A 23,200-nucleotide genomic window follows, 5' to 3' on the forward strand; every position below is an offset into this window, starting at 1 on the left:
TTACCGTGTTAGCCAGGATGGTCTCGAGCTCCTGACCTTGTGATCCGCCCGCCTCGGCCTCCCGAAGTGCTGGGATTACAGGTGTGAGCCACCGCACCCGGCCGGAAGTTACCTTTAACCAAAAAAAGCTTCCCATGAAGGTGCTTCCCTTCTTACCAGGAAACAACGGCCGTTAAATTGCACATGAATCGAATTATTAAAGCCTTACACTAGTACCTTATTCCCATTTTACAGTTTAATTAGCGCTCGGAGAGGTTAGGTAACTTGCTCAAGGTCAAACAGCTGGTTAGGAAAGGAAGCCCGTGGCACTCGGTAAGTTGACTTGTAAAAATTCAGCCACCTCTCATCAAGGAAGACCAAACCAGAGCACACAGACAAAAGGACAGACCCTGGAGACTGCTACAACTGACATACTACTTTTTAGTGAAAGGGAAAATTCCCATTGTTGGCATGTAATTTAGAAGGAGATTTTACAGTATTTTTCCCCATAGATGTCCCTTCAAAGCATGTAACTTTTTGCAAGTGTCTCCTTCCCTTGGACCTGCTTAAGCCTCAATCACTCTTGGCTGGGTGTGATTAGGGAGAGTCGCGGATACTTCATTGGTGCACATGGAAGCATCCTCAGCCCGGCATCCAGTGAAGCTCATCAAGCTCCCCACCAGGCCAGCACTATTTCTCCCTCTTCAACAGCATTGCCTCAGGAGTTTCCCACTGCAAAATGCTTTCATACATTAAATTAAAAAAAACAAAACACAGCAATCGAAAGAACATGTATTTGAGGTACCTCCTTTTATTGGTATAAGAATGGAAGTTCCAGATTAACCATGTCATTGTTTTATTTGCATCATGGATTTTTTTTTCACAAACTCCTTTGAAATTCAACAGACTTATTTGTAAATGTCTTTCTACATTAAAACTACTTCCCAACCCACAAAGACCCCACTTACTATTACTTTCTGGGGAATTTCATTTACTCATTTTATCTAACATACAAAAATCCACATTTTACCAGCAGTTAAAAAGAGAACCTTAACGTTCTCAAATGACTTTCCACCAAGCCCCCAAAAGAAAACCACCCATATCCAAAACTTTAAAGCAATCAAATTTCTATTTTCCAAAAAAGTATTTACAGACTGAAATTCAAACTCTCCATTTCCCTCAATGTAATCATACAAGTGCATACAAAGCCCTGGGAAAGAGGAAGTATTTCATTACAAAATATTATGATCAAGAAAATATTGCTTGCCTTTAAATAAATAGAAGTGGCAGAAAATAAATATGCTTAAAGATGGCCATTTTCACCAGTAAACAAAAATACACATGTAAGAAACCAAGTGAAAATGCTGGAGCTTCAAAATGACTCTAGCAGCGTTTTGCACACGTTTGTTACAAAGCGAGGTCTTCTGAAGACTTCCTCTGTTTAGTCATAAAAATACAAAAGGAGGCTTTGAGAAGGATTTCACCAGGCCGGATCTACGATACGCACAGCCATCAGATGAACACCGCACTAGGAACTTCCACCTACTGTTGTGAGCAAAACCGTAACACCAAATAATCTAAACAAACGTTCCTGTTGGGACAAAGAAATCTCAATAACCAACTTATGCAGATCAAAACCGACTCGATCTAATGGCTACCAAGGAGCAGTTCTAGATCTAACGGGGATGCTTGAGAGCCAAGGGGTTAAATACAATCTTGTGTGTTTTACACAAGCCCAGGCTCACTTTCAGTCCATATGAATTACATCTACCTGGACCTCCATTTTTTGTCTTTTAAATCCATGTTTTCACTGTGCCAAGTATATTACACGTCTGATTCTGTTTCCCTGAATCTTCTCTCTCTTCCCTATGGGCTTTTTTTTTTTTTTTTGAGACGGAGTCTCACTCTATCGCCCAGGCTGGAGTGCAGTGGCCGGATCTCAGCTCACTGCAAGCTCCGCCTCCCGGGTTTACGCCATTCTCCTGCCTCAGCCTCCCGAGTAGCTGGGACTACAGGCGCCCGCCACCTCGCCCAGCTAGTTTTTTGTATTTTTAGTAGAGACGGGGTTTCACGGTGTTAGCCAGATGGTCTCGATCTCCTGACCTCGTGATCCGCCCATCTCGGCCTCCCAAAGTGCTGGGATTACAGGCTTGAGCCACCGCGCCCGGCCCCCCATGGGCTTCTGTTGGTCTCTGAAGTCCCACAAGATCTCCTTCAGTGCCAGCTCCAACCGTGTCCCAGACCACGTCACGCCAGCTCTCCGCTTTCCTTCTATCTTCTCTACACTCCCTTGAAATCCCAACAGACAAATGCCAATACAGCAGAAGGTGAACAATGTAGCCAAAATAAACACTTTCTAGTTAAAGTCTTTAAATAGGAGTTTCATCCTAGAGGATTCTTCACGGAGAGCTGATCAGCAAAATCCCAGGACCACGGATCTGACAAAACCCACGTCAGAACAGCGACCCATGAAAACAGTCTGCTGCCTATATTAGAAATTACCTGGTAACTGTGTCAAAAAGCTGTTAACACAAAAAATGTACATATTAAACAAGCAAATCCTTCCAAATGTATCATCAACCCCACTGTAAAATATTGCACATGACAGTTAGTCTTTTCATTTTGTCTGTAAGGGGAACAAAAAAAAAAACACCCAGTCTTCCGATGCCTGATTCAGTCTAAGCTGGCGGTGCCACAGCCAAGGCAGGCACTCATTCTAGTTCAGTGCCATCAATGCCCAATGGCACAAGCTGGGTGCTGAGGGCATGACGGGTGATGGGGAATCCCAAATGTCACATCTCAGTCACAAATCTCTGCGGTCAGAGGGGACTGGGTTGCATGTACAACATGGGTGGGGAGCCCACACTACTTGAAGGACTTCGGAAATGCGCGTCGAAGGAGCTCGGTGTGATCCCAATCACGGTGTCATTCTGGGGCACTTCACCTTTCAGAAAGTCATCATCTTCATCTTCCACTATCTCCTGTAGAAACATCAGAAATCATCAGTAAGATCACCAGTGCTGACTGAAAAGCTTTCAACAATTCCTTCCTCAGGAAGGTGTTAGGTCTGTACAGATGGTGAAGAAAGTATCTTAATTTCAAAAGAAAGCCAGTGTAGTGGCACACGCCTGTAGCCCCAGCTACTCGGGAGGCTGAGGTGGGAGGACTGCTTGAGTTCAAGAGTTCCGAATCCAGCCTGGGCAACATAGCGGGACGTCTCTAAAAAAACAAACAAAACAGAACAGAAAAAAGCTCCCTCGGAGAAGCACTTCCTTCTTACCAGCATACCCACATACCTGCTCATCACATGTTGTAATCATTTGTTTAAAGTCTGACTTGCAAACAGATTTGAAGCTCAATGGGGACAGGAAACATGACGAGTCATTCTTGCCCAGTGTTAGAGCTCTTGTACCTAACACAATGTGAATGAATTACACGCCCCTCGACAAACGCAAAACATAAAGAAAAAGACGAAATGAGCTTTCCAATGGCTCCTTATTAAAAACAACAACAAAAAAGCCATCTTGAAGCTGCTTTTAACGCAAAAACAAATGTGCTCCCAAGCAACAGAGCAGCAAAATTCTTCATCACTGGATTCTAACTTTCCTCTCTAACTGTAACCGTCTCAGCTCCGCCTCATGTGACCTGGAGGGTATGTTGCAACCTGCGTCTTCGCCAGCCATCCATGAAGATCTACAAAATCAATGGAAACTGCTGGGGCAATTTTAATATGAGTCAACTGGAGATTGTTACTTGGTGAGAATGTGCAAGTAGCAAAGATCTAAATTTGGTCAGCTAATTTGTAATTAACCTTCACTTCTCACATGTCAGTATGTGAGGTGTCTCGTTTAAGCAACTTATCAAAAAAAGCCACAGACGCTACATAACAACAAAACCTGGGTTTGGAATTTCTTAAAGGCAGAAGGAGTAAGACACGGTTTCGGTGTGCTTTTTTAAAGAAAACAGGGTCTTGCTCTGTCACCCAGGCTGCAGTGCCGAACTGCATTTACAGCTCACTGCAGCCTTGACCTCCCACCTCAGCCTCCAGAGGAGCTGGGACTACAGGTGTGCATCACCACACCCAGCTAATTTAAAATTTTTTTGTAGAAACAGGGTATCACTGCGTTGCCCAGGCTGGTCTCAAGCAATCCTCTGGCCTTGACCCCCTAAAGTGAGGGAATTACACGCATGAGCGACTTGCCACTTACTGTCTGACTGTGACCTGAAACCAGGAGATTCCGAGAGAGTGTGCTCAATCACAAACTGACCTTTTTCATGGGTTTCTTGAATTCCTGTAGCTCTTCAGCACTCATGCCTTCCCATATCTGATAAATAGGATCAATGAATTGCTTTGACCTGTCAACAAAGATCACATTTCAAAGTCAAGTTAAACACTTCAGCAGAAGTCAAAACTAGTTTGGATCTTTTCTCACAACACCTATTACCCAAAACCAAGAAGTGAAAACTACGGCTCAAATAATTACATTAAAAAAACCCGGCCAGGCGCGGTGTCTCACGCCCGTAATCCCAGCACTTTGGGAGGCCGAGGCAGGCGCATCACAAGGTCAGGAGATCGAGACCATCCTAGCTAACACGGTGAAACCCTGTCTCTACCAAAAATACAAAAAATTAGCCAGGCTTGGTGGCGGGTGCCTGTAGTCACAGCTACTTGGGAGGCTGCGGCAGAATGGCATGAACCTGGGAGGCAGAGCTTGCAGTGAGCTGAGATCACGCCACTGCACTCCAGCCTGGGCAACAGAGCAAGACTCCATCTCAAAAAACAAAAACAAACAAACAAAAACCCTCTATGTAAATGCTGTAACTAATGTGGCTCTTTCTGTATAAGAGTTCATTCACTCACGCCGATGGAGTATTGAACTGCCGTTTTTCATCTTTCCATTTTCAAGTGAAATTGTTTCTAAACTTTACAAAGACTGACAAGTCAGTTATATATAGTATATCCAAATGAAAATGAAACTAATATTCTGGAACTCTCTTTTTTATATTTCTGTAGTAATTTGCTGAAAAGTAAGTCTAGGAAAAACAACTAATCTGGTTTCAGTCAATCAAAACTTCAGGGACCAGACAATCCCAGATGGTCATGATGCTGCTAGTTATTTTAGAAACCATAATAAGCAAAAATCCTGCTTCCTTATACAAGTGCCAAGTTAAGGCTGGCCCAGTGGTTTTCTAGAATAATTCATCTACATAAATCGTGGTTTTTTTGTTTCTTTTGTTTTTTTTTCTGAGACAGAGTCTCACTCTGTTGCCCAGGCTGCAGGCTGGAGTGCAATGGCGCAATCTGAGCTCACTGCAACCTACACCTCCCGTGTTCAAGTGATTCTCCTGCCTCAGCCTCCTGAGTAGCTGGGATTACAGGCACCTGCCGCCACACCCGGCTAATTTTTGTATTTTTAGTAGAGACAGGGTTTCACCATCTTGGCTAGGCTGGTCTCGAACTCCTAACCTCAAGTGATCTGCATGCCTCAGCCTCCCTAAGTGCTGGGATTACAAGCGTGAGCCATTGTGCTCAGCCAGTCGTTTGGTTTTTGTTTATCCTGCGCAACAGAATGGGATGTGGTCTCTAGAGGAAGGAACAAGGCACTTGACAGAGAATCATGCAGCAGGAAAAGACAGCACCCTCCCCTATCCTGGCACTGTTATCCCCATGACCTTATATGTTTAAATAACAGTTTAAGTCAACATAAAAAATAAAACAAAAACCCTTGGTGTCAATCTGGCTCCTAGTGAGGCAAAGATCTACCCACTCTGGGGTGCCTGCGCCACTCGGCAAGTCCCGCGAGGCATCCTCTACTTTGGGCCTGTGAAACAGACGCAGGGAGACCACGAGACGCTCATCAACAGCGAGGAAGGGCCACTTCCAGCGAAGAGCCCTAAATCCCAATCTTGGGAAAAGCAAACATGTATCACGTATAAATCCACCTCCTCCAGTGTCAAGGTTTAAAGTACCTACCTCTTCAACACACAGGGATCAAAGGGGAAGAAGGTATCCAGCGGGTTTGTGCAGGTCTGCACTGAGTCTCCTCCAGCGGTACTTCTAATGACTGGCAGCATCTGGCGATTGTTCCTCTCAATGATGGTGTAGCAGAAGACGAGCTGGTACTTACTGTGGAACAAAACAACAACACAGAGGCATTAACACGCTGGAGTGACTCTGTGCAGATGTGAGCTGTGTGTGACAACTGTACCCACCACAGAGAAACTGCTGAACATAACAAGTGCTAGTAAAAATAACAATATAAAGCAGAAAGTAACACTTCTAGGGTACTGTTCTCTGGGTCTTCTATTTTCAAGTTTGCTAAGGAGAAAGAAAATGTGGCTATCACTCAGAATGCAAAACTGGGCTTAGATTTTACTGAGTAATAGCTATTACTCATTAAAAATAACTGTTTGCAAGGCAAAACTCTTAGATTCCATAACTCTAGGTGTCTTTATTTTTACTGTTTGCAAAAGAATTAAAGGGTTGGTGGAAAAGGGATTCAGGAGTTACTCAGGAGGAAATAGTGGTTGGTGAGGAGACTTGCTGAAGAAGCACTGAAGATAAGCCTTTACTGAAGGAGGGGCATGGGGTTGACTAAGTCATGACCTCAGAAACAGGCAGAGAAAGGACTAGACATGCTGAGTGAGAAGAGTTAAATGCTAGAAAAAAGCATAAAATTAAAAAAGACAATTATGTTTTTAGTTTTTCTGGTAGTTGTCTCTAAATGATTGAGCAACTTGAAAAATTATTTATTGGACGGCTTCTCCAAGATGAGGACTTAGATCTCGCTTCTGTCACTCTCCACCTCAGGTTCTCAGGTCACCATGGCAACTTCAAGCCACATACTTCGATTTCTGTCCTGTTAGCCGAGGCTCATGGCCCTTGACCCCTCCTCCTGGTGGAGGCCACATCAGCAAAACCACACTGGAGGGTGCTTTGCACTATCAGGTTAAGTTGAAGATCTGCATCTCCTACAACCCCGCAGCTGACCGCACTTCCGGGTGTGTGACAAGGAAGCATGTGTCCACACACAAGGACACACACACAAGAATGTTCCTGAGTGCTAAAACACGAACACAGCCAGCCGGGCATGGTGGCTCACACCTGTAATCCCAGCACTTTGGGAGGCTGAGGCAGGCAGTTCACTTGAGCTCAGGAGTTTGAGACCAGCCTGGTCAACAGGATGAAACCCCATCTCTACTAATAATACAAAAATTAGCTGGGCGTGGTGGCAGGTGCCTGTAGACCCAGCTACTCGGGAGGCTGAGGCATGAGAACTGCATGAGCCTAGGAGGTGGTGCTTGTAGTGAGCTAAGATCGCGCCACTGCACTCCAGTCTGGGTGACAGAGCAAGACCTTGTCTCGGAAAAAAAAAAAAAGACAAAAACTAACAGATGAAATCCCAACAAAGACTCAATAAAAAAGATTCCCAGAACATAACATAGCAGTTAAAATCAAAATAAAGCTTTGTGTCAATATGGTTCAATCTCAAAACCGTCAAGCAGGCAAAAGCAACACCTACAGAACGGTACACACCTTTATTTACCATATCTGTACCTAGGCAGAGACCTTTATTTCATTCCCTTGCTCTCAGCCTCACATGGCATCACACTCTGTACCTCCAATGCGCATGCCAACCCCAAATCGAGAGCCCCTGGACCAGCTGGTTCACAAATGCAGTCCTCTGTCCCCACCCCGAGAATATACTAGGGCAGCGGCCTCTGCTTTCTTCATCCATCCTCGCTCTTCGAGCTGCTCACCATCTTAACCAACGTGCTGAAGCCTCCACCCACTCACTGCTGCTGCTTGTCGATCTCTTGATGCCTTTTCCTATGAATCCTTTACTATCACTGAGATCTCAGAAGAGAGGGTACCTTGAACCAGATGCCTAGCAAAGGAGAACTAAAGAGGCTGAAGGAGCTCAGCAAGCTGCTGGCCCTTACCTGTTGAAGATTATAGGCTATGATCCGGCCTGAATAGCCTCATTAAATATTCAATTCTCCAATTCGCTTTCTCCATAAAGCAGAATAACTTAGTGAAAGCTTACAAAGGAACCAGACTACATTTAAATCTGTGCCGCCAGTCTAGCTCTATGACTTCAGGTAAGTGATTTCACCTCTCTGTACCTCCACCTCCCCACTGATAAACAGGGTTTCATCCTAGAGGGTTGTTTGAGGATCAAATGAGTTCTATATAAAGTGCTGAGAACTGCCTGGCACAGAGGAAAGGCTAGGAATTAACCATAGCTACCAGACCTGAGAGAACAGTACTCTCTAAACCAATCTCTTACTGGTCAACATTTGCCTCACGTCCAGTTTATTTCTGTTATAATTACAGGAGTCACTCTAATAAGCATCTATGGCTTTGCCCCTCTCAGCTTACTGGCTGCCTCACTTATTTCAAAGGGCCTAGGCTTCTGCTGAATTATGCCCTTTGGATAAGAAGTAGCAGCAATTTCCAATGCCATTAAAGTACAAAAACAATAGCTGCATTACAATATTTCCTGCAAGGAATGGGTTGTTTTTGTTTAAGAGACAGGGTCTCATTCTGGAGCCCAGACTGGAGTGCAGTGGTATCATCAGGGCTCACGGCATCCTTGACCTCCTGGGATCAAGTGATCCTCCTACCTCAGCCTCCTGAGTAGTGGGGACTACGGGCACAGGCCACCACACCCAGCTAATTTTTTAAAATGTTTTGTAGAGACAGGGTCTCACTATGTTGTTCAGGCTGGTCTTTAACTTCTGGCCTCAAGCAATCCTCCCACCTCAGCCTCCCAAAATGTTGAGATTACAGGCGTCAGCCACCACACCTGGCCTTTTAGAATGTTACTCATTTCACAGAAATTTAACAGACTCTTATAATACTAGATAAACATAAATAAAAATATTTTAAATAACTCCCATCAAGAAAGTGTAAATAACTTACTTTGTGATTGCAGCAAAAAAGTTAACCACCGAGGGCAGGCAAACCTTCAGGGGATTTAGCTGGCTCATCACTATCCGCTCAAAATTCAGACTCTGAAGATACCGCAAACCTTTGGTTTAAAAAAAAAAAAAGATTTTTTTAGAGGTACAAATATAAGTGAAAAGTGTAAGATATCTTTAAAAGCACAAATTACTACACATTAAAAAAAAAAAAAAAACATTTGCAGAAATGCTTTAAATAAAGGTCCATGCAGATAGTCACACCGTGTATGGCCCAGAAGAGTCTCACTAGGCTAACCACATTCATTGATCACCAAGGCAGCTTCTCTAAAGAAAACTCAGGAAGTAGCAGGCCGTAAGATTCCATGACCATGGGAAGTTCATACGTTTGTAAGCTCAGTATACGCTGAGTTAATACAGAGGGGAAAAAACACCTTGTGATTTGGTTTCAACTAACGATCATTACAGGCAACAAAACAAAACAGCAATTTGATTCTAGCTAGCACGTCTCATTAGTGAAGCTGAGCGCTGTTTTCAGGTACACAGTAGTCATTTGTAGTTTTTTTTGTATTTTTTTTTTTTCTAAACAAGAGAACTCCAAATGTGCCTTCTACCTCAACAGAAGGCAAATTTAGACAGAAACCACTTTCTTAATGAATAAATTCTCTCCTACATGAGTAAAAGAAAAACATCACATTTATTTTAAGAGTCAAGGTGACCAACTTATACTTAAATGTATTTTCTTAGGAGTTTCTTTGATGCATATTTTGATAAAAATTACCTAAATGGGATGTCACAGCTTACAAAAACAAGATCTTCAATTCAGATTTCTGAAAACAAGATCTTCAATTCAGATTTCTGGCATTAATTTATACGAAGAAAAGCAGAGCTTATATTTACTTATCTTGTGATAAAACCTCATCCGACTAGTTCATACAACATCTTTTTAGAAGCATGTAGAATGTAGGTAAATATATATAATGCAACACGTACAACTTTCAGTTTAGAGCTCTGGCTATTAACCCAAGGAGACTGTGTCCCCCGCAGAGGACACATGGCAGTGTCTGGAGATAGTTTTAGTTGTCACAACTGGGGGTGGTCGGGGACTGCTGTTGGCAGCTAGTAGGCAGAGGCTGTTAAACATCCTACAGTGCAGAGGACAGCCCCCAACAATGAAGGATGATGCACCCAAATGTCAATCGTGTGAGGTTGAGGGACCCTGCTTGAGAGGAAGTGGCCCACAAAACCATGTGAATTATTCATAAACATAAACAGAACAATTTACAATGACTTATAAACACTGTTCTTGGAGACTCTCTTCAACTAAAATACACTAATCTAGTAAGTTTCAACTGACAAATTTGAATTATAAGTAACTATTAGAAATTAGCAAAGCAATACTGGTGAATTAAGTCTCAAGGCTTCAGGCAGAGTTTAATCTATATAAACCCAAACTTTAGGCTCAGCTGAACCTGGCTTCGGTTTTCTAATCCTGCCCATAACCATGTGATCTTGGGAAAATGACTTCCCTGCGCTTTGGTGCCGTCTGTAAAGGGAGAATACCTGCCATTTACTGGGCTGTTACAAGGACAACAAAGAGAAGGTGCATCCACCTGAAGCTTTGTACAGGGCGCTGGCAGAGCCCAGGGCTCAGCCTCACCTCTGGAGACATCTTCACATTTCAAACCTTCAAAAGCAGAAACCTCTTTCTTAACCTCAAATCCATCTTAAGGGGTTTGCAGGGGCCTATGAGCTGCTTGAAATTATTATTAAAAGTTTGAGTGTACATGCAGTTTTCTGCATCCAGAGTTTTTAATAAAAATCTCAAAAAAGTAAAGAATCACCATTCTAAGGGTGACAAGAACACAAGGAAAATCCAGTCCCACACTCCCACAACACTGACCTTCTTTCAGGTTTCCGCTCAAAAGCTGCTTGTGTCTAAAAACAAAGGTGTAGAACACAGCTTGGCAGGCTGAGTAAAATGGTCCATGGAGAGCAACGTCGCAGAATGCCTTTGTTCCCGAATCCTGGTTATTAAGGTATATGTGCAGCCAGTTAACCAAAAGATCTAGGCACGATTTTACAGTACTAGAGAAAAGAAAAATTCAAGTCAACTTTATACTTCATAAAAAAAACCAGAATAACATAAAAACACACAACTGCCTTTCATTACAAACCACGCTAAGTTCACAGGTTTCTTTAAATAATACCCATGGGCACAGAGGAAAAGCAAAGAAAGGAAGGATATGGATGGGTGCGTAGGAAGACAACCTTCCAGTTACAAGGCAAAGTAGCTCTGACCTTCTAGGAACAGGTGAGCCCCTAAGGACGTCCCAAGGGATGGAAAGCAGGTTCTCCTAACCATCTCAAAGGCACCCTCTTAGGGTGACTGGCCAAATAGGACAAGTTCACCAACATCTCCTAAGAGAAAGATAGTCTGGTGGACTTCAGTATTCCCTGATGCATCCTAGTCAAGTCCTATGGTCAACCATTTTGTGGTCGGGGAAGGGTTTCAACAGCATCCTTGTCCAAAGATACCTTCACGGGCCACTGGAAGAAACTGGCCTTCTAGAGAGATCTATTACCTTTAAAAGGGTTTTTCTTCAGCTTTAACAGATACAATAGATTCGGAACGCAAATGAAAAAAATGATAAACCTACAAAAAGAATCAAAACAGTATACAACACTGTTCTCTATCCACAAAAACAAATGGATCTTTAAGTGCAACCACACAGAAGAGAAGACAAAAGCCTTACATATGGGGTTTTATATATAAAAAAAGGAGACACTTTATTCTAAAATCACTGCTTAGAAATATAAACATCTTGCACAGAGTAGGAATTTTATTCACTTTAAAAACATACCGAAAAAAAGGGAGATATTTCTGACTTGAGACAATGCTATACTCTTTTTAAAGCATGATATTAAAAAGTACTTGGAAAATTAGGCTACTTACATAAGAGGAATAAATTTAGCTCTTGCCAAAAAGCTTCCAATATAATTTCCAGCAGCCTGCCTGATGATGGCAGGATTACTTGGATCCTGCAATTTTTTCCAGAGATGTTCCAAAAATGCCTCTGCGAATCCCTATAAAAAGAGAGGGTGTCGGTGTGATCTTTTTTAATGCCTAAGATAATCTGGCTATCAAAATCCTAAGATTTTTACTTCACCAATGTAGGGAAAAGTTCTAGTATGTCATGGTCTTCATTTTTTAAACACGTTGAGAGAATAACATTAAAAACAAAAGGCATCTCAGGTGTTAATTCAATGGATCCCAAACCTAGCTAAGCATCAAAATCAACCTGGTGCCGGGCGCAGTGGCTCACACCTGTAATCCCAGCAATGTGGGAGGCTGAGGCAGGTGGATCACCGAGGTCAGGTGTTCGAGACCAGCCTGGCCAACATGGAGAAACCCTGTCTCTACTAAGAATACAAAAATTAGCCAGGCATGGTGGCAGGTGCCTGCAATCCCAGCTACTTGGGAGGCTGAGGCAGGATAATCACTTGAACCCAGGAAGCAGAGGTTGCAGTGAGCCAAGATCATGCCATTGCACTCCAGCCTGGGTGACAGAGTGAGACTCCGTCTCCAAACAAAACAAAAGAAAATAAAAAACAACAACAACAACAAAATTCAACCTGGGAGGTACAAATTCAATAGGTTTGTGACAGGGCTTTGGAATCTGCATATTATAAAAGCTCTTCAAGTGATTCCAATGTCAGCCAGAACTGGTGATCAACAATAACCCACATCCCATGGAGCTCCACAGGGGCACTCCTGTGAGTGCAAAGCTCCCTTCCGGTCTCTGCACACACTGAACTCAACCATGAACAGAAACACGGACTAACGTACAGCTGGTATTCCAGTAATTCCACCAATCACGGAAAAAAACACACAGCTTCTCACCAAAGAGTGTAACTTCCAACTTCTCCTAAACAGCGCTGTTCTAAAGCTAGGCGCGCCCATGGGGGCAGACAGAATTCAACCTCCTTTCCCATAACCAACACTCTCCCGACCTCTAGGAAGCCACAAAACCACTGCAGAGAAGGAAAAACTTCCTATATTCTCTCCCCTACCAAAAAAAAAAAAAAAATCCACAGCCTAATGTTTTTAAAATTCTAGACTAATAAGTTGGTTTGGGCTATTCTTTCCAACTTAACCCTTGGAAAGAATAAAGGAAATATAGTTAATTACCCCATGAGATTTTAATAAAGGCTTAAGGGAAGAGCACCACCTAGTGACCAAAAGGCAGGATGACATTTTCGGAGCACCTAGCTGGGCTGGGAGGCAGCAATCTGTTTTCTCTCCAAGTGTAATGGGAAGGGATGTGAGCCAGACACAGTGGTTCACACTTGTAATCCCAATGCCTTAGGGGGCAGGAGGCAGGCAGATCACTTGCGGTCAGGAGTTCCAGACCAGCCTGGCCAACATGGTGAAACCCCGCCTCTACTAAAAATACAAAAATTAGCCAGGTGTCGTAACCTGTGGTCCCAGCTACTCGAGAGGGTAAGGCCCGAGAGTCGTTTGAGCCCAAGAGGCAGAGGTTGCAGCAGTGGGCAGCAGAGCGAGACTGTGTCTCAAAAAAGAAAAGAAAAAAACAAAGAAAAGAGTATGCGATTTTATTAAGCAGACTAGCAAGTAAGCTCAAGGAAAAGAATTATTTACTTCAAGGTCTCCATCCACCCCAGTTTTTAGGGAAAAATTTCGAGCAAAACCAAAATAAGTTAAGATAATGTTAATCACATTCTTACTCACCAATTTGAAACTACAGAGGTAAAACATGAAAAACTGCACATGGCAGGAGGCATGGGTGGGCAACAGGAGTTTGTCAAAGATGTTTATCAGGTCACGATACAGATCCTTTGTTTTGTTGTTATCAACCTTACCTACGGAGAAAATTTGTCATCTCAGTTTTTACAAAGGCATATTTTCAAGTTTCATCTGCCAGATTTTTCATAAGGAACACAATACCATTAAAAAACAACATTATCCAGCCAGGCACAGTGGTTCCTGCCTGCAATCCCAGCACTTTGGCAGGCCAAAGTGGGAGGGAGCCCAGGAGTTCAAGGGCAGCCTGGGCAACATAGTGAGGCTCTGTCTCTACAAAAAATCAAAACATTATGGTGGCATGCCTGTGATCCCAGCTACATGGGAGGCTGAGGCAGATGAACCGCTTGAGCCCAGGAGGTCAAGGCTGCACTAAGCCATGTTTGTGCCACCACTGCATTCCAGCCTGGGTTACAGAGTAAGACTATGTCTATTAGAGAAAAAAAAAAAAGACGTTAGCCATTAAAATAGGATTAAAACAAAATGCTACTTTTAATTTGCACAGATTTTCCAAGTATAATAATCTAACGCCTGCAAGGAAGCAGGTCCTCACCTCACACACTGTGGCAAGGTCAGAAATGCAAACCCTTCTGAAGGGCAATTCTACAATTCGTGTAGCAAAAGACCTCTGATCCAATCATTTTACTGCTAGTAAACAAATGAATATAATGGCACAAGGATGTTCATTATAACTGTCACTTATAATGGTGAAAACAGTAAGAGACAGTTAAACCCACGTGATCAGTAACATTCATTATTAAATTTTTTTTTTTAGAGATGGGGTCTTGTTATGTTGCCCAGGCTAGTTAGTCTTGAACTGCTGGCCTCAGGTGATCCTCCCACCTTGGCCTAGGTGTTGGGATTCAACAACAATTATTTTAAAATAGGCAATGATGTGAGAAAATGTTCACCTTCAGCATCCATGTAAAGGGCAGATTATGAAACATTTATGTTTAGTGTGACCCCCAAATCCACTAAAAACTTCACTCCTACATATACACACGCTAACAGAAAAGGGAAAAACGTCAAACTTCAAAATGCTCATAGCGGTTCTCTGAATAGAAGAAATGTGGCCATTTAAATTGTTTCTATCCTTTCCTGTAGTTTCCAAATGTTCTCTAACCAACATGTATTATTTTCATAACAGCAAGACCGTTACAATAGTAATGCAGTCAATTCAGATTCCAGTTCTATTATTCTGACTCACCGGGCTCATCTTAAATCTTAGCAATGTGAATGGGAAAAAATTCTGTTTTTGCATGGCAAAGCCTTTCAAGTTCCATGAAGGCAAGAAGCACATATAGTACTAACACCGGCACCACAACGGTGCCAGGGAAACACCCTCTAGACTCAATACGTAACAGAACACCATGTATTAGTGCCCTCTACACTATTCTTAAATGCATTCAGCAACCTCAGCGTAATTTGATCTAAAACTGGCCAAACTCCATAATCTTTCAATACAACAATCAGTGAAAAGACGGAAGACAAATATAACTCAGCCGGAATCCCAGTCCCATTTTCAAGCTATGTGACTGGCAAGTAACTTGACCTCTTTAAACCATCTTAAACTCATCCTCAATAGATATTTTTACAGGATTTTTATTAGTACTAGAGATAATGGATGGAAAATGCCCAGCACAAAGCCAGGTACACTGCAGATGTTCAATAAACAGTAGCTAGTGTGATTTACCATCTACATAGCAGACGTCCTTCATGTAGGACAAAACCAAAGACATCAGGATGTCCAGGCGCTCAGCTACAGGATGCACCATGTGGTCGAGCCGTGCAGGACCAACCTTTGTTTCATGTTCAGTTTCTTCATCTTCATCCTTTGAAGACAAAAAGTAAATACATTAAAAAATTCAATGTGGGCCGGGCGCAGTGGCTCACACCTGTAATCCCAGCACTTTGGGAGGCCGAGGTGGGCGGATCATGAGGTCAGGAGATCGAGACCATCTTTGCTAACATGGTGAAACCCCATCTCTACTAAAAATACAAAAAATTAGCTGGGTGTGGTGGCAGGCGCCTGTAGTCCCAGCTACTTGGGAGGCTGAGGCAAGAGAATGGCGTGAACCCAGGAGGCGGAGCTTGCAGTGAGCCGAGATCGCGCCACTGCACTCCAACCTGAGCGACAGAGCAAGACTCCGTCTCAAAAAAAAAAAAAAAATTAAATGTGAAAGTGGTTTAGTAGGAAAACCATGATAGGTGATTATTTCCCTTAGAAGATAAAGCAAAGAGGCTGGGCAAAGCAGCTCACATCTATAATCCCAGCACTTTGGGAGGCAGAGGTGGGGGGGATCGCTTGAGGTCAGGAGTTTGAGACCAGCCTGGTCAACATGGTAAAACTCCATCTCTACTAAAAATACAAAAATTAGCCAGGCGTGGTGGCGTACGCCTATAATTCTAGTTACTCGGGAGGCAGAGGCAGGAGAATAGCTTGAACCAGGAGGTGGAAGAGGCTGCAGTGAGCCGAGTTCATGCACTCCAGCCTGGGCAACAGAGCAAGACTCCGTCCCCCACCAAAAAAAAAAAAAAAAAAGTAAAACAAAGAAATGGACCAGGCCTGTGATGACCAAAATTTTGGGAGGCCGAGGTAGGAGGATCACTTGAGTTCAGGAGCTTAAGACCAACCTGGGCAACATAGTGAGACCTCTACAAAAATACAAAAAAATGCAGCCAGGTGCGGCAGTACTGTAGTCCCAGCTACTCGGGAGGCTGAGGTGGGCAGATCACTTGGGCCCAGGAGGTCAAGGCTGGCATGGGCCAAGATCACACAACACTGCACTCCAGCTGGGGCAACAGAGCAAGACCCTGTCTCCAATCAAAAAAAAAAAAAAAAAAAAAAGCCCGGGCGTGGTGGCTCACGCCTGTAATCCCAGCACTTTGGGAGGCCAAGGTGGGTGGATCACGAGGTCAGGAGTTCGAAGCCAGCAGGCCAAGATGGTGAAACCCCGTCTCTACTAAAAACACAAAAATTAGTCAGGCATGGTGGCAGGTGCCTGTAATCCCAGCTACTCAGGAGGCTGAGGCAGGAGAACTGCTTGAACCAGGGAGGCAGAGCTTGCAGTGAGCTGAGAATGTGCCACTGCACTCTAGCCTGGGCAACAGAGCAAGACTCCATCTCAAAAAAATAAAAAATTTTTAAAAAATTTAAAAAAGAAAAGAAAAAAAAGAAAGAAATGCAGACACCTTTCCAGGCAGCGGTCTCATTCAGGAATGTGAATCAGAACCACCTGTGAAATTTAAAATAAAAGCCAAGACTCACAGCATCAGCTTCTGATTCTCATTGAGAAAACCCAATGAGAGCTAGCCATGCAAACGTTACAGATGTCCCCTACCTCTGCTCCTGGTGCCCACGATAGCGGGTGCTTTTGGAGCCAGGCCCCCTTTTCCAGGTCGGGATATCCACCTCCCCGCTGCTGTGAGAACTGGTGGCCAACAGCTCACAGCTGCCTACTTTCTCCAAAGAGCTGCCCTGAGCAGAAAGGAGCCAGGACCACCGCTGTACTCTTTCCAGCCCTCCCCTCTAGAACCAACGACTGATGGTCAAGGCGTCAGAAAAGGACATCTCCTTGGTCTCAAGCTGGGAAGAAACTCTGTAGAGCAATCCATGCCCCAGAGTGCCTGGTGGGATCAGGCTGTAGCGACCTCCCAAGTGAGACCCAGCCCTGAAGCTCCCCTGCCTTCTGCTCCTTGACACCCTCTGTCCCAAGGGCACCTGAATCCCTGTCTCAGACTCTCCTTCCACTGTACCCAACTTCAGATACCACCCAAAGAAGTAATGCTATAAAGCGTACAAGTGGTAAATTGTAGAAATTAAACAGGTGTGCTTTTCTATTAACCACGCCCTCACAAATAGCATCTGGCTTACAAAAACAAACACTTGGCCGGGCGCAGTGGCTCCAGCCTGTAATCCCAGCACTTTGGGAGGCCGAGACGGGCGGATCACGAGGTCAGCAGATCGAGACCATCCTGGCTAACACGGTGAAACCCCGTCTCTACTAAAAAATACAAAAAACTAGCCGGGCGAGGTGGCGGGTGCCTGTAGTCCCAGCTACTCAGGAGGCTGAGGCAGGAGAATGGCATAAACCCGGGAGGCGGAGCTTGCAGTGAGCTGAGATCCGGCCACTGCACTCCAGCCCGGGCGACAAAGCGAGACGCCGTCTCAAAAAAAAAAAAAAAAAAAAAAAAAAAAAAAAAAAAACACTTAAAGTTATAAGAACAAAAGGGAAACGTACTTCACCAAACCCAAATTCAAAGCCTTCCAAATAAACCAATTATGCTAAGTGCTAAATGACATGGCAGCAAATTACTCATATAAGGAATCGTTTTCAAGTTTGCTAAACTACTTTAATTCTTTCAATCTAAAGCCTTAACAAAGATAAGCAGCACTAGCTGTTTCTACCCTTTGATTATGATAAACCTCATGTCAATTTCATTAATAAAATGCTAAACTGGCCGGGCGCGGTGGCTCAAGCCTGTAATCCCAGCACTTTGGGAGGCCGAGACGGGCGGATCACGAGGTCAGGAGATCGAGACCATCCTGGCTAACATGGTGAAACCCCGTATCTACTAAAAAATACAAAAAAAAAATGAGCCGGGCAAGGTGGCGGGCGCCTGTAGTCCCAGCTACTCGGGAGGCTGAGGCAGGAGAATGGCGTGGACCTGGGAGGCGGAGCTTGCAGTGAGCCGAGATCCGGCCACTGCACTCCAGCCTGGGCGACAGAGCGAGACTCCGTCTCAGAAAAAAAAAATAAAAAAATAAAATGAAATGCTAACCATATTAAACAATCCTTCTGTGGAATCTGTCCCACCATAAGTTTGAGTTGCTGTTTCTTCAGCGTCTTCAATATCCTGCCGGGATGCATTCACCTATAACAAAGGGGGAAAAAAAAATAAAAGGATTTTAAAAATACAACTATGTTGCTTTGGGATGGAAATTCATCTGATATAAACAAGTTCAAGGTGTCCAGATTAGAGCCTTATATTGCACTCCAACACAATACACAATTATGGGGCAAGCCTGTAAATTGACCTAGGTCATGAAGGAATTTAAATATAATAAACCAAGCCCCTTTTACCACATACTTATATAAAATCGACAAGAACTATCACGGGATGCTCTATGCCAGGTAGCCTCAACAAATTCAGCATTTATTCTAGCTCTGATATGGTCTGGCTCTGTGTCCTCACCCAAATTTCATCTTTTTTTTTTTTTTTTTTTTTTGAGGCAGAGTTTCACTCTTGTTGCCCAGGCTGGAGTGCAATAGCAAGATCTCAGCTCACTGCATCCTCCGCCTCCCAGGTCCAAGCGATTCTCCTGCCTCAGCCTCCTAAGTAGCTGGGATTACAGGCATGCACCACTGTGCCCAGCTAATTTTGTATTTTTAGTAGAGACGGGGTTTCTCCATGTTAGTCAGGCTGGTCTTGAAGTCCTGACTTCAGGTGATCCACACACCTCAGCTCCCCAAAGTGCTGGGATTACAGGCGTGAGCCACTGCACCTGGCCCCAAATCTCATCTTGAATTGTACTCCTATAATTCCCACACGTTGTGAGAGGGACCAGTGGGAGATAATTTGAATCATGGGGTCGGTTTCCTCCATACTGTTCTCGTGATAGTGAACAAGTCTCATGAGATCTGATGGTTTTATCAGGGGTTTCCACTTTTACATCTTCCTCATTTTCTCTTGCCGCCACCATGTAAGAAGTGCCTTTCACCTCCCGCCATTATTCTGAGGCCTCTCCAGCCATATGGAACTGTAAGTCCAATTAAACCTCTTTTTTAGCCAGGTGTGGTGGCTCACGCCTGTAATCCCAGCACTTTGGGAGGCTGAGGTGGGTGGATCATGAGGTCAGGACATCAAGACCATCCTGGCTAACACAGTGAAATCCCGTCTCTACTAAAAATACAAAAAATCAGCCGGGCACGGTGGCATGCACCTGTAATCCCAGCTGCTCAGGAGGCTGAGGCAGGAGAATTGCTTGAACCCAAGAGGTGGAGGATGCAGTGAGCCGAGATTGCGCCACTGCACTCCAGCCTGGGCAATAGGGCAAGACACCGTCTCAAAAAAACAAACAAACAAACAAATAAAACACTTCTTTTTCTTCCCAGGCTCAGCTGTGTCTTTATCAGCAGCATGAAAATGGACTAATAACACCTCTATGTATAAGACACTCACAGACACATCGTGTAATAAACATATCATCAATCAACTGAGCAGAAAAATGATGAACTGCAAGCCAAATGTGAATTATTCAATATTTATTTTAGTATATCACCATTCAAATATCTTAACATACCACTCAAACCATGCCATTTTTTATTATCTATGCTTGACCTTCTTTGTAAACATTCTAAAATGCTCCTTAAGTATATACCAGAGAAACACTATAAAGAGTACACATACAGTTGGCCAGAGAGGTGCACCTCCAAGTGAACACTGCACCAATGGGCCCAAGCTCCAGCTCTTCTAAGACCTCGTTCCATTTTCCTGCTTCCGTATAGCATCAATGTTTTCCTCCACCAAAGCTCCTCTCCCCTCAGTCCACAAACCTGCTCACATCTCCCCACTCCTGAACCACGCCTCTTAGCCCTGCTCTGTCCCCTCCTTCTACCACAATCCTGCACCAAGGTCTCCAACAGCCCCTACTTCTGCTTCCCCACCATCCACATCCCCTCCTGAAATGCAGTTTCTGCCTCTTCACTGACATGGTCCTCCAGAAAGCAACAAAGACTACCTTCTAACCACTAAATCCGAGGACTGTTGCTCTTTTCATCCTTCCAAAAAATGACAGCAGTATCTGATGTTGCTGACCAAACTCCTCCTTCCAGCAGATCCTTCCTGAGCATCTAGACTCATGGTTTTCCTCACACTGCTGATCACCCTTCTCCTCCCCTGTCCTAAACTGTATCTTTCCAAAAGTTTATGCTCAGGTCCCCACCTGCAGCCACGACTGCCGGTGAGTATTCTCTAGTAGGCTGTCCACCAGCAACTGAACCTGGCCAAGACGGAACTCCTCTCCCAGCTGCCTCCTGCTGATATTTCTAACTGCCATGAATGCAACACCCAGATTCGACTCCACAAGGAGCAACCTCTGAAGGATTCCTTTCTCTTACTGTCTGCCTCCCCTCCTCCAAACCAGTCTCAAGGACCAGTTCACCTTTCCTCACAATGTCACCAGAATCCACCACTTCCTTTCATTCCCACTGCACCTTAGTGCGGGCTTCCTGAAACAAAGTTTTAGCTGCTTATAATTAGAATCTGCCCTTAAGAAAGGCCAAACAGGAAAAATCATTTCCTTAGGAATCCCTTCCTGACCCCACTGCGATTCTATCAGTTTCTCTAACTCATAATGTATGTTTCATTCATAGCATTTTCCACAACCATACTTTTACATTTGGCTAACTATGTATTTAATGCCTTGTTCTCCAATCATGAGAAGGAACTGTCTACAACTCCCAGCACATACACAGATGGAGTTCAAGACACATTTAAAGAAAGGAAGCAAAGAACGGTGCAAGTGGTTTCTTTTTTTGAGACGGAGTCTCACTCTGTCACCCAGGCTGGAGTGTAGTGGCACAGTCTTGGCTCACGGCAAGATCTGCCTCCCGAGTTCAACCGATTCTCCCACCTCAGCCTCCTGAGTAGCTGGGATTACAGGCACTCGCCATCATGCCTGGCTAATTTTTTTTTATTTTTATAGAGATGGGGTTTCACCATGTTGGCCAGGCTGGTCTCGAACTCCTAACCTCAGGTGATCTGCCTGCCTTGGCCTCCCAAAGTGCTGGGAATACAGGTGTAAGCCACCACGCCTGGCCAAGTGGATTCTTTTATATCACTGACTATTGTTTCCACATACTGTGATTATAAAAAATTCAAGTCAGTAAATGAAAATAAAAATAGATTGCTCAATACTTACATCCAACTTGAGTAGCTTTTCAATAATAAGCTCCAGAATTTCATGCCTCAAGGTTGGAAAATATACACTAATCCTTAGTAAGTTATGAACGTAACATTCCTAAAGCAGAAAACATAAGATAAAACATTTCAACAGAGAATAAATGTTTCACATAAGCGAAACATCAATTACACAACCTTTAGTTTCAAATATTTAAACAGAAAAAAACAGACTATCCAGCAATACAAAAACCGTACTGTTTCTACATACGTATCATGTTCAGTATAATCATTTCAATTATCCTCAGTAAATGACATTTTTAATTTGCATAACTATAGATGTTTAAGTAGCTGTATTGATAAAACCCATAAATCATACAATCACCAACTTAAAGTATACAATTTAAGTTTTTAATATATTGATATATTGAGTTATGTGACCATCAACATAATCAATTTCAGAACATTTTCTTTTAGAGACAGGGTCTGGCTCTCTCTCAGGCTGGGGTGGAGTGGTGCAATCATAGCTCACTGCAACCCTGAATTCCCGGGATAAGCAAGCCTTCCTCCTCAGCCTCCCTAGTAGCTAGAACTACAGGTGTACACCACCACATCTGGTTAATTTTTCCTCTTAGAGAGACAGGTTCTCGCTATGTTGCCCAGGCTAGTCTTCACCTCCTGGATCTTCCCACTTCAGCCTCCCGAAGTGCTGTGATTACAGGCATAAGCCACGGTGCTCAGCCAGCAATTTTATAACATTTTAATCACTCTAAAAAGAAATCCCATATCCATTAGTAGTGCAACCCTAAAAAATGAAGACCTTGGCAACCACTAGTCTTTCTATGAATCTGCCTCTTTGAGACATTTCCTATAAATGGAGTCATATAATACATGTTTTTAGGGTTCAACACGTTGTAACATGTAAACCATTCCTTTCATATAAATGGAATCATATAATACAGTCTTCTGGCATGTTTTTAGGGTCCAATCATGTTTTAACATATAAAACATTCCTTTTCATTGCTAATATTTCATTGTACTACGTTTTGTCATCTGTTCATCAGCTGACAGACATTTGAGTTGCTTCTACTTGAGGCTATTACGAATGATGCTGCTATGAACATTCATGTACAAGTTTTTCTGTGGACATATATTTTCATTTCTCTCGGGTATAAACCCAGAAATGGAACTGCTAAGTCACATGGTAATTCTATATTTAACCTTTAAGAAATGCCAGGCTATTTTCCAAAACAGCTGCACCATTTTACATTCCCACAGCAACATATGACAGTTCCAATGTTCCCATTTCTCCACAACCTTGTCAACACTTGTTACTGTCTTCTCATTCTGAATATAACCATCCTTGTGGGCATGAAGTGAAACTATTTCCCTGATGGCTAATGATGTTGAGCTTCTTTTCATGTGCTTTTTTGCAGAAATGCCTATTCGGATCCTTTACCCATTTCAATTGGGTTATTTGCCTTTTTATTATTCCATTATAAGAGTTCTTTACATACACAAGTCCATTACCAGACATAAAATTTAGAAATATTTTCTCCCATTATTTGG

The 23,200-nt window shown here is 43.4% G+C and overlaps 1 protein-coding gene across 2 annotated transcripts in view; it reads right to left on the bottom strand.

Moving 5' to 3' along the window:
* Positions 1–2,031: 2,031 nt before the first annotated feature.
* Positions 2,032–23,200, bottom strand: part of RRN3 (RRN3 homolog, RNA polymerase I transcription factor) — a 36,714-nt gene continuing 15,545 nt past the window's right edge. The window contains exons 9-18 of one of the 2 annotated variants that reach the window (XM_030924393.1): positions 21,654–21,752; positions 18,512–18,604; positions 15,423–15,561; positions 13,658–13,788; positions 11,861–11,991; positions 10,808–10,992; positions 8,906–9,014; positions 5,954–6,106; positions 4,248–4,335; positions 2,032–2,960 (exon numbers count right to left, since the gene is read on the bottom strand). In XM_030924393.1, coding sequence (XP_030780253.1) covers positions 2,799–2,960; positions 4,248–4,335; positions 5,954–6,106; positions 8,906–9,014; positions 10,808–10,992; positions 11,861–11,991; positions 13,658–13,788; positions 15,423–15,561; positions 18,512–18,604; positions 21,654–21,752 — 1,290 coding nt within the window. In that variant the 3' untranslated portion in view covers positions 2,032–2,798. The remainder of the gene's footprint in view (positions 2,961–4,247; positions 4,336–5,953; positions 6,107–8,905; positions 9,015–10,807; positions 10,993–11,860; positions 11,992–13,657; positions 13,789–15,422; positions 15,562–18,511; positions 18,605–21,653; positions 21,753–23,200) is intronic. The other variant, XM_030924394.1, reaches the window with a different exon arrangement.

The sequence above is a fragment of the Rhinopithecus roxellana genome, chromosome 20, assembly GCF_007565055.1.
Source record: "Rhinopithecus roxellana isolate Shanxi Qingling chromosome 20, ASM756505v1, whole genome shotgun sequence".
Classification (NCBI taxonomy): Eukaryota; Metazoa; Chordata; class Mammalia; order Primates; family Cercopithecidae; genus Rhinopithecus; species Rhinopithecus roxellana.